Here is a 12,005-nt window from a genome sequence, read left to right as displayed (position 1 = left end):
CGCCTGTGGCTCAGGAGAGGGACAAGCTACCCACCATGCGGTCCTGGGCACCAGTGCCTGTGGCTGTGGCCTGGGTGAAGCTGCCTGTCCATGGTCCCCTGTGGATGCAGCTGGGCCCGGTGAAGCCCGCCCAGGTCCTGGGTGCCTGTGGCCAGCCAGAGGGAGGGAAGCCCGGGTCCCGGGTGCCTGCGACCGGCCGTAGGGAATGTTGGGTCCTGGGTGCCTGTGACTGGCTGGAAGAGGGAATCCTGGGTCCCAGGTGTGGGGCGAGGCAGAGGTGGTTAGGGGCTATCATGCCAGCAGGGGAGCAGTTAGGGGCAATCAGGCCAGTATCCTCCATTCCTCAGCCAGGGCTGGCTGCTCCATGCGCCTGCTGCTGGTGTCCCCTTAGCCCCGCCGGGGGCTTCGGTTTTCCTGCACCCCTCACTGACTGAGGCTCAGGTAACCAGGGCCGGCCGAGGCTTGCGCTGCCGGCAGTGGCAGCAGCAGAGGTGTGATGGGGGACATAGCCTTCCCCTGATCGCCGGGTCGCCTCCCGCCCCTGAGGGCTCCTGGACTGTGAGAGGGGGCAGGCTGGGCTAAGGGATCCCCTACTTCCAGTGCATGAATTTTCATGCACCGGGCCTCTAGTAACTTAATAAAGCTGTTAAAAACCTCAATGTAAACTGAAGACTTGGGTGGTGAAGGCCTGGGGTGGAGGGCGTGGGCAGGCTGGAGGGGGCCATTGGGGGGAAAAAGGGGACATATGTAATACTTTCAAAAATAAAGGTTTATAAAATTATAAAACAAAAGATTTATAAAACAAAAAAGGTGCAATGAGAAAAAAATAAAACTGAAGATTTTCTGGAATATTTGCAATCACTTAAAATCCAAAGTTAATTTAAAAATGATGGAGAAACAACAATGACGACGAAGAAGAAATTCATACCTGGTGAACACTGGAAGTTGAGACTGAATAATCTGGACTCTAATCACAACAAGTAATAATGTACTGAACATCAAAACAATGAGTTTTACTAATGTCTGCAGCATAGAAAATGGAATACTACTCTTTCCACGGAGAAACTGTCCAGCAGTAGTACATAATAATGGTAAAGTATACTGGAAAAGAAAAAAAAAATGTTTTAAATAAATAACCACGTACTACAATGTTTTCAACAATGTAGTACTTTCTAAATGCAAGATTAAATAAAAACTGACTGTAATTATAACATCAATATGGAACAATTTGTGGATCTGATAATGAATAAAACAGAGCCCAATAATCTTATCTAATAATTAATTACATTGTAAAGTATTCCAAATTGCCTAACAATTCCATTATTTAAACTTAAAAAGCAGCCTTTAAAAAGCTGAAGGTGTTAAAATGTTAAGTAATTTTCAGTGGTGTGAGGGAAAACATGCTTGTTTCTTGAAAAATTTTGGTATTATTATTATTGGTCAACAGATTGATTTACATAATGATACATTTAGAAAATAAGTTTATTATAATCAGATCCAAATAGGATAAAAGAGAGCATCAAGAAAATTCATATTTATCCTTACCCCCTGAGCAATAAATACTTCATACACACAGCAAATTCCCACAACTGTTATTCCTTGTTCTTTACACAATGTTGCAACAGCCACTAAAAACACTGTCAATGCAATTGGAGTCCACACTGCAATTTAAGAACAGAACAAAATAAAACGACAAAAAATTTTTTATAATAGTACGAAAGGATATTTTAAGTTAGACAACTATTAGACATCATTGAAAAACTTTACTTGTGATTCTACATTCACATTTGTGCTATTTCCCAATGACTTACACTTTATATTTTAAAATGTATAAGTAATTTATTCTTTGAATATTAAAAACATCAAGTTATATAATTTAAACTAAAATGTTTTTGTGGAGATAAAGATTATCTAACCAAATACTAACTTTTTAAAAAATATATTTTATTGATTTTTTTACAGAGAGGAGGGAGAGGGATAGCGAGTTAGAAACATTGATGAGAGAGAAACATCGACCAGCTGCCTCCTGCACACCCACTACTGGGTATGTGCCCGCAACCAAGGTACATGCCCTTGACCAGAGTCAAACCTGGGACTCTTTAGTCCACAGGCCGACAGTCTATCCACTGAGCCAAACCAGTTAAATACTAACTTTTAAAACAAATGTAGGGTGGCCAATTTGGAGAAGAGAAACTTACAAGCTTGAGTGTCATGATTAATGATCAATTTGAAATAAAGACAAATACCTAAAATTAACCCACAGATATAAATATAATACCTAAAATTAACCCACAGATATAAATATACTTCATTTACTAAAAATCTGAAACTAAAAACTACTAGGAAAGGTAGAGTACCATTCTTACTAAACTCTGTAGTCTCACATGTAAAATTATGTAACGTGGAGTAAGAAGTATCACAGGGTTTAAAAGGACAGAGAGAGGTCCAAGCAGGTTTTAGCATCTTATCCATTAGATTTTAAAATACAATATATTTAGCCCAGCCAGTGTGACTCAATGATTGAGCATTGACCCAGGCACCAAGGCACTGGTTCAATTCTGGTCAGGGCACATACTAGGGTTGTGGACTCAATCCCCAACAGGGGGCGTGCAAGAGGCCGCGGATCAATGTTGATGTTTCTCTTATCATTGATGTTTCTCCTTCTCTCTCTAAAGTCAATAAAAAACATATTAAAACTATACAGTACATTTATTCACTTGACCATTTCCTCAATAAATACCTGTATATACTGAATACCTACTGTGTACCAGGAACCACTCTAGGAAATGGAGATAGAAAATGAGATAAAGATATCTACCTTAATGAATGTTATATTTTACTGTGAGAGAACAAGCAATAAAGGGGTAAAAGAAAAATGCAAAATATGTATTTTCAGGTTAGCAATGACCCTTATGAGTAGTGCTGGATAAAGGGATAGAAAGCAAGACGATTTGATTTTTTGTTTTGGTCAAGTGATGAACTAGCATAACCTGTTGACTTGTTGGCCTCTTCTGCAAAAATCAACCCTAGAAAAAAAATTAAGTGAGAGGAACTAAGATTTCTAAGCTATTTGAAAGCAAAAACAAAACAAACAACCCTAAAAAAACTAACTCCTGGCTAACTCCTGGGGACTGAAGGTTCTCCCTAACATATCTATGGGGTGCTATCAGGGACTGAATCTAAAGCATAAGAGGAAAAAAACACCTTTATTAACTTCTGCTGTAGCCAATCCTGACTGTATTGGGTAGATCCTTCTGTGCTCCTTTACTGTAGAAATCTGCAGGTTGTGGGCATCCCCCCGATTAAATCAGAGCATTTCAGAAGTCTTGCTGGGTTAAAGGGTAGATTTTATATTAAAAGGTATAAGTTGACCAACCACCCCTAGGAAGTCACTTACACACATCTCCCATCTAAATGCAGAAGGGTAGACTGGCCTATTCTCAATGCTGATTCTTTTTAAGAGAACAAGGAGGCATTTGGTAGAATGGTAACAACAATAGAGAGCAACAGTGGCCCTGGGGAACCTGAAGCTCTCACCCTGGGTTTTAATGAATGACAGGATGGAAAGAGTGACCCTTTCTTCTTAACAGAATAAGGAGAAAGTGATCAACAACTTTAGGACATCATGTGGCTTGAGCTCACAAGCCAAAATAAGTAGATATCTGGAGGATACAACAGTCATAAAAGAGAGATAGCAAACATAATAACATATACTACTACATCAGAATTACTTGAAAAGATAGGCCAAGAATTTAAAATAGGAAATTCTAAAGGAAACAAGGGAAGATACAGGGGTTATGAAGGATAGGAAATCATTAAAAAGAACCAAGTAAAATTATGAGGAATACAAAATATAATACAGTGGAACCTTGGTTCTCAAACTTAATTCGTTCTGGAATACTGTTCAAAAATCAAAGCATTTTTTCCCATCAGAAATCATGTAAATTGAATTAATCTGATCCAAATCCCCAAACAATTCCATTTTAACCTTCTTATACACCATAGTTGTCTAATGTACTGCTTAATCTATAAGTAAACACTTAAAAAACAAAAAGGATATTATAACTTAAAAGGAAATGAAATGTACAGTAAAAAATGAAAATTTTATAGTAAGTAGCAACAAAAGCAAAAAAATATAGAAAAAGAAAATATTCACAGCACAATATCCTGAGATGTTAATAGCGGTAAATTGATACTCGTGCATTCTCTCCTTTGTTGCCTGAATCCATACAGGTATAGCATGAAACATTTGCTGGTTGAGATCGAACTGTTCAAGATGGGAGATATTTGAGAAACAAAGGAGGTGTGACTGAAAGTGAAAGGTTATTTTAGTTAGAATAGGAAAGGTTTCCTTTAAGAGGGAAACACAGCTGAGTTGAGGCCTGATGATATAAAGAAAAATATAAATAAGACAACTATGTGAAGATCTAAGGGACAGAAATTCAAAAAAGAGGGAATAATAGTAAGTATACACAGGTGCTTCACCTATGTGAGGATGAGAAAGGTCTATTTGGCGATAGTGAAGCTAGGCAGGGCAAAACAGCAGGGAAATAGGGTTAAAGAGGTAGGCAGGATCCTGATTATGGTCTTGTAGGCCACAGTATTTTCTAAGTTTATTGTTCATGCTTTACTTAGGAAATTCTTTATTAGTTACTGAACTACTTCTGACTGCATGGAAGGCCAATAGGGAAAACAGGTACACTGCTTACTCTGAGCCATGTACTTCTCCAAATGCCTTACACGTTTAACTTATCTTGAGGCAGGGAAAGTTAGGACAGGGAACAGAGGCCTCAAGCTCTGCCCCTCCCCTTTTCCATCTTGGTTGGAATATCATAGATGTAATCTTCACTGACCACCTGTTACCTTGCTTCCCTCTCCTCAATATCCTGTAATTAAGACAAAACTGGTCTTACCCAAATTTGGCAGCCTATTGACCTAAAGGTGACCAATAGGGCCATTATGATATCTTTATAATAAATCTGCATTATGGTTTTGGAGCCTTCACCCCTTACCCCCTGAATTGCTATGACATTTTTAGGAGGACCAAAAAAGAAATTGCTACCTGGAGAAGAGGGATGAAGATGAGCCACTTCGGCAGGCACCCCACCAGTGCCAGAAACCAAGCCACCCTATGCCCACCTTGCCCTCATTTAATAAAAACCTTCCACACAGACCCCATTGGGGCATCTTGTTCTCTGAGGTTGCCCAACTCTCACTTGAGTGGGTACTATCACTTTAATAAACCTACTGTGCTTTGCTAAATCTTCCTATCACACTCAAATCCTTTCTTGGGCCGAGGTAAGATCCTGGACCTTGGTATTGGGTTGAGGCCTCCCTTGGCCTCCTCAGATGCTGCCCGACATCAATCTAACGCTCACAACAGGTAAGAAAGGTTATTATTTACACTTTATAGATAAAGAAACTAAAGCACAGAGAGGTTAAGTAATTTACTCAAAGTAAACGGAGGTAGTAAATGTTGGATCTGGAAAGTGAAACAAGACTCTGGAGTCCATGCTCTTAATCTCTACGCTATGCTGTCACTCAAACTGTTTTAAGAAGGTATTGTGCATAGCAGCAGAGGCAAACTCATTTATACAAATCTGAGAAGACACTAAAGCTGTTCTACTAAGTCACTTATTTCCTGAACCTTAGTTTTAGTTTCTATACAGACAAAATTAGGCTTCTTATCATAGGTACCTTGGGTCTATAGTGAGAAAATTCTCTAGGAATGCAGGACAAAAACCTCAGCTTTAAACTTTAAGAACAATCAAATACAGATTAAGGACATTATGTACCTTGACCAGCTGTTACCCTGCTTCCTTCTCCTCAATATCCTGTAATTAAGGACCCTTTCATGCCACTGTGACCGCACTTGTAAAAAGTCATTTTTATTGCTTGGAACTTGTTTTCTGACAATGCCAGGCATTATCAGCACTAATGAGCTACTGCATACAAAGCATTTTCCAGGGGTATGCAACATGGTAAGGACTCAATAAACAGCTGAACTATGATCAACATATAATAAAAGTTACACTCTAATAGGCTTTTAACTTTGCCTAATAATATAATTTACAGTCTTCAGAGGTGTTTATTTATTTACAGAAAGACAACTGAAATATTGGTACATATTTATATCATTTATAGGAAACAGCAGACAGAACTAAAAATAATCCAAAAACTCCTACATCCTAGAATAATTTTTTAAAAATTAGATCACATAGAATCTGTTAGTCATGAGAAAATATAAACTACATGCAAGAAACTTTAATATTAACAATGTTGCATACTTTCATATATCCATAATGCTAAAGTAGAATAATATATAATGATAAGCCCCAAGTGTAGTATATGTTTTATAAGCAGCACTAAAGTAGATAAAAATTACCTGATCAAGTTTTATAACTATAGAAAAAAATAGAATGTTAAGACATTTATTTACCTATGGAATTATTCGGTCCTTTAGATTTGGTATATGACAAAAACGCAGCTAGAAAAAAGATAGATGACAAAAGTTCTGCTCTTCCTACAACACCCGTTACCTATAAAGGGAAGGGGGGGGGGTCATATTAATGAAGAGCATCTTGAAAACTTAACTGTACATAACAGCAACAGCACTCTAAGGAGAAACTAAAATGCCACAACTTTTCAAGTAAAAATTTTATTTAGACATTCTTTGAGTGCCCTCATGTGGTGAATTTGTGTATCTTCCATAAAAATAAATCAATCAGTGATTCCAAAGTCCTTTTATCAGTAACTAGTGACCCAGTGCACAGATTCGTGCAAGGAAATTAGAAGGTGGCTGGTAGGGCGGGACTGGGTGAGACAGGCCAGACACGCCCTGGAGCCAACCTCCCTGGGTCCCTCCCCAGCTAGCCACACCTGGGCTGGCACCTTGGCTTCAAGGGCATCTGCGGAGTGAGTGGAGTCCCTCTGGCAAGTGGAGTCCCTCAGCCTGGCCTGCGGGGATCAGGCCGAAACTGGCTCTCCAACATCTCCCAAGGGATCCCAGAGTGTGAGAGGGCACTCTGCAAAGTTTTTGTCATACAGGGTGTGGAACACAAACGCAAGTGTCCAGTAAACCAGATTTAGGGCCGACAGTGCCCCAGCAACAACATAACCCATGGCTGAAGGTGGAATTACCACAGCCCTGCGAGGAACTGGGCTCCCTCCTCTTTGGTTTCGGGGTGCATCACCCAAGAACTGCTGCTGCCAAGTAACTGCAGCTTGGCAGCTTCTGCATTGAGCATCTGCCCCCTGGTGGTCAGTGCACGTCATAGTTACCAGTCAGAGGACACTTAACATATTAGCCTTTTATATATATAGATATTTTGAAGTAATTATAAACACAGAAAGTTACAAAAATAGTAGTTAGAAGTCCCATGTACCCTTTATCCAGCTTCCCTCAATGGTAACATTTATGTACTTCTTAAATATTTTTTTAAAATACAAGCATTCTAAAAAAAAAAAGTATAAATTCAATGAGTGATATCTCACAATAAGTCAGCAAATTAAAGTTTAAAAAAGATAATCAACTTTAAAGTCCTTTTAAATTCTAAAAATTTAAATATAAAACACCAAGCCTCTCCCTTTAAAATATTCTGAACTCACTCTAAAATTTAAAACAACCTATGATTTTTATAAATGTATGAAAAACTGCTAGACTCCAAAAAGTTCAAGATAGTGGGAGACACAAGAACAGCCCACAATTTTGAAATATATGGCAACAAACAATTTGAAACTACGGACTTTCATCACTTGTTAGGATGTCTGTACACATTTGCATATATTTTAATATATTTTCATCCCTTATTCAAATTTGCCTTATTATTTTCTGTCCTTTGAAAATGATACCAAATTTAAAAAATATTTATATTCATAAAATATTTAGCAAATAAGTGTATTCATTTACATATTACATTATTAAAACTCAATGATTAGATCTTAAGTTTTTGAATAAATGTTTATGTTTCAAAAACTGCTTTAAATTTTAAAATTTTATGTAGTACAAAGTTAGATTCTGTGCAGTGGGGAGTTAAGACTTATGCAGTAATTTAAGAGTCTACAATAAATTCATGGTTAAATATTATTCTTAAAAATATATACCATATAATTACTGTGTAGACCAGTGATGGCGAACCTATGACACGCGTGTCAGCACTGACACGTGTAGCCATTTCTGATACACGCGGCCGCTGAGGCGGCCGCATGCCGAGGATGAAACATTTGCTGCTCCTGAGGATGAAACATTTACGAAATAATGTTTTTTCCTCAAAGTGACACACTACCCGAGTTATGTTTTTTGGCGAAGTTTGACACACCAAGCTCAAAAGGCTGCCCATCACTGGTGTAGACTTTATAAAAAATAATGAAATATTAATTTACAGTATACTTACTGCTTCTGTGTGTATTGGGTGTACTGCAAAGAGTAAAGAAGCAATCATACTACTTCTGCTGTCCAGAAAAAGTTTGCAGACTTTAAGAAATATTATAGTGACCACAGCATGTAAAATCATATTTAGGAGATGATATGACATCGGTTTCAGTTCACTAAACAGATAATTTAGGCGAAATGTCAATACTGTTAAGGGACGGTAAGACTTGTGACTTCTCTCCTAAAAGGAAAAAACAATCACTGATTACTAAGTACCTTGGTTCTTTAGGGTATATAAAATAATCATTGCATTTACTTAAAAAAAATCTTTATTGTTCAAAGTATTACAGATGTTCCTTTTTCTTCCCCCATTGTCCATAATGTATAAACCTAAGTTATATTACACCGAAAATCTCAAAATACTACACAGAGAGTAATGCAAGAGAAAAACCTTCCTATCTAATAAAAAAATAATATGCAAACTGACCATCACTCCAACACACAATATAGCTGCCCCCATGTGGTCAAAGATGTTTGCCCCCATGTGGACACAAGATGGCTGCCACAAGATGGCCAGCAGGGGAGGGCAGTTGGGAGGGACCAGGCCTGCAAGGGAGGGCAGTTGGGGGCGATCAAGCCTGCAGGGGAGGGCAGTTAGGGGTGACTAGGCTGGCAGAGGAGGGAAGTTGGGGGTGACTGGGCCTGCAGGGAAGGACAGTTGGGGGGGGGGACCCAGGCCTGCAGGGGAGAGCAGTTGGGGGGGGGGCAGGCATGCAGGGGAGGGCAGTTAGGGGTGATCAGGCCTGCAAGGAAGGGCAGTTAGGGGTAATTAGGCTTGCAGGGGAGCAGTTAGGCATCAATCAGGCTGGCAGGGGAGTGGTTAGGGGTGATCAGGCTGGCAGGCAGAAGCTGTTAGGGGCAATCAGGAAGGCAGGCAGGCGAGCAGTTGGGAGCCAGCAGTCCTGGATTGTGAGAGGGATGTCCGGCTGCCCGTTTAGGCCCGATCCCAGTAGGATCGGGCCTAAACGGGCAGCCGGACATCCCTTGAGGGGTCCCAGATTGGAGAGGGTACAGGCTGGGCTGAGGGACAACCCCTTGCCCCATGCACGAATTTCGTGCACCGGGCCTCTAGTCTTATAATAAGAGAATAGACACCTTTGCTATGGCAGTCTCCAACAGCAATACATCCAATTTTATATGAAGTACTAAATTTCTTTATAAACGAGAAGTCACATTTAACCAGAAATATTTTTGCTCTAAGACAAAATCAAATCAGGTTTAAGAATAAAACACAAAGATGAAAACTATATAAAATATTTATCTTAGTTATTTCTTGTAATTTTATATAAGGGAATGCACACTTAGCATCTTTGCTCTCCTACCCCTTACATAGTTTGGTGCGTAGGTACAGACTTCAGCCTGTTCATACCTACTAGAGAACATACGGAAGCACAAGCAACAAACACTGCCCATTTTGAACTAGGAACATTTTAATATCTCTATTTGTATTGACTACACACACCATGAGTGATTTCTACCTAGAATGTTTTTTCCTGCTAGGCTAATAATTATACATCCTTTTTATTTCAGCTCAGGCATACATCTTTTATTTTAAGGCAATATATCGAACTGACATAATTTGTACCAGAAAGCAGAAAAAGGTTCTAGAAACATTGTGAGTGCCTGAAATGTTACTGTGGCTCCATTGGAACATATTTGCAGTTGAAAGGATGAAGCAAGAAAGGGGCAGGGAATAGGTATTTTAATTGCAGTATACATAACTGCTTTTTAGGTCTTTTAGATGTATATATGCCATAGGTAATAACAACTAAAAACAGATTAGCTGTTAATATAACTAATTATTCACATATTTCATTAATCTATTTAATAAGACTCCACTGTTATAATCATCAGCTTATATATCAAATTTGCTCTGAAAATCTAGTAAAACAGCTAGTTTCATTATAAACAAGATAATTCTGATCGTTATTATATTCACGTATATTAAAGAAAAAATTACTCATGGTATTAGTTGGCAATAGAAACATAAGAGCAAATATAATGAAAAAATAAGCTGTTAATGTAACTACATATATGGATGGCAAAACAAAGTGAGAAAGGATACCTGCAGAAGTTACCTTAGCACAGGTACCTGACAGAAGAGTGTGGCTTTACAGCTCAGTGGTTCTCAGCCATGGCTGCACCCATCACCTGGATAACTTACACAGCCCCTTCTTGCTCCCCCTCCCTCCCAAATTCCACAAAAACAAGAAAGCAAACACACAAACAAAACAGGACAAAAAATACTGATGCCAGCATCCCACTCTGTGATAACTGTAATTAATGGCTTTGGGTAGATCCTTGGTAATAAGTATTTTTAAAGTGATCCAGGCAGATTCTCTGTGCAGCAAGGGTTGCAATACAAGAAAACATCAATAAACAGGGTATTACATATTAAAAAAAAAAAGGGCTTACTAAAGAGATTAATCTAAACAATGATAGCACCAGAGGAGTCTAACGATTCCCTAATGTGGTAGTATTCATGTAGCTGAGGAGAATGTGTCTTTAAGATCTACACTGGTACAAATATCATTATAAAGGTTGTACCTGTGCAAGCTTCCAGGCTACCATTACTTGATAACATCAATCATTAAGTCTTTCAAAGTGCTAATTCCAGGTTCCTCAAGAAACCTTATGACAACTAAATACTACTTAGAATAATTTTTCCCTAGTGGCACATTTCCCTATAGGGAGAGAACATGTCTATCAGAAAATAAGAGGAAGCAACACTCTTCACTATAAATTGTTATTCTAATTTGTTTGAACATTCTGGGTTTATTATTTCTTAGGGTATTCTCTTATAGGTGCTCCACACAAAATCAAATTTTCATCTGCAAAGCTGAGAAAATCATAAAATATAGCATTAATACCATGGTATGATAACTTCCGTGAGCCCTTTAGTCTGATCATCAGTGGTCGGCAAACCGCGGCTCATGAGCCACATCTGGCTCTTTGGCCCCTTGAGTGTGGCTCGGTGTTAGAACCACTTCTTCAAAATAGACCAGCCCAGGGAGAAAACTGACTTCTGCGCATGGGCCACGAAGTTTCAATCGCACTGTACGTGCGCGCCTGCACGTGGTATTTTGTGGAAGAGCCACACTCAAGGGGCCAAAGAGTCGCATGTGACTCGCAAGCCACAGTTTGCTGACCACTGATCTAACCTTTCAGGTTAAAAATCTCAATGTCATGATTAAATCACAAAAGACACTGCCATAAGATAGGCAAATGGACACCTACTTCTAAGGGTCTCTGGGAATTAAATGATGAGGTCAAGGGAAAATAAACTGTCCAGAAAATAATGTATGTTATAACAGGACAAACTTTCCCTTCTTAACAAAAGACTTATTTTTTTAAGGCTAGAATTAGGTAAGAATAGCAAGGTTGCAAGAAAATAGAATCTGCTTATTTTATTACTAGAGGCCCGGTGCACGAGATTCGTGCACTCAGGGGGTGGGGGGGTTGGTCCCTCAGGCCGGCCTGCGCCCTTTCACAGTCCGGGAGCCCTGAGGCCTAAGCCATCAGTCAGACATCCTTAGCGCTGCCTTGGAGGTGGGAGAGGCTCCCGCAACCACCG

The 12,005-nt window shown here is 39.2% G+C and overlaps 1 protein-coding gene across 1 annotated transcript in view; it reads right to left on the bottom strand.

The window, feature by feature from the left end:
• TMTC3 (transmembrane O-mannosyltransferase targeting cadherins 3) overlaps window positions 1–12,005 on the bottom strand; it is a 73,064-nt gene that overhangs the window by 42,995 nt on the left and 18,064 nt on the right. Inside the window, exons 3-6 of the mRNA XM_079775643.1 lie at window positions 8,394–8,612; window positions 6,440–6,539; window positions 1,546–1,661; window positions 929–1,101 (exon numbers count right to left, since the gene is read on the bottom strand). Of these exons, the coding sequence (XP_079631769.1) occupies window positions 929–1,101; window positions 1,546–1,661; window positions 6,440–6,539; window positions 8,394–8,612 (608 nt within the window). The remainder of the gene's footprint in view (window positions 1–928; window positions 1,102–1,545; window positions 1,662–6,439; window positions 6,540–8,393; window positions 8,613–12,005) is intronic.

The sequence above is a fragment of the Cnephaeus nilssonii genome (assembly GCF_951640355.1).
Source record: "Cnephaeus nilssonii genome assembly, chromosome: 6".
NCBI lineage: Eukaryota > Metazoa > Chordata > Mammalia > Chiroptera > Vespertilionidae > Cnephaeus > Cnephaeus nilssonii.
Note: the sequence above shows the minus strand (reverse complement) of the source record. Positions and strands in the feature narration are given on the sequence as shown.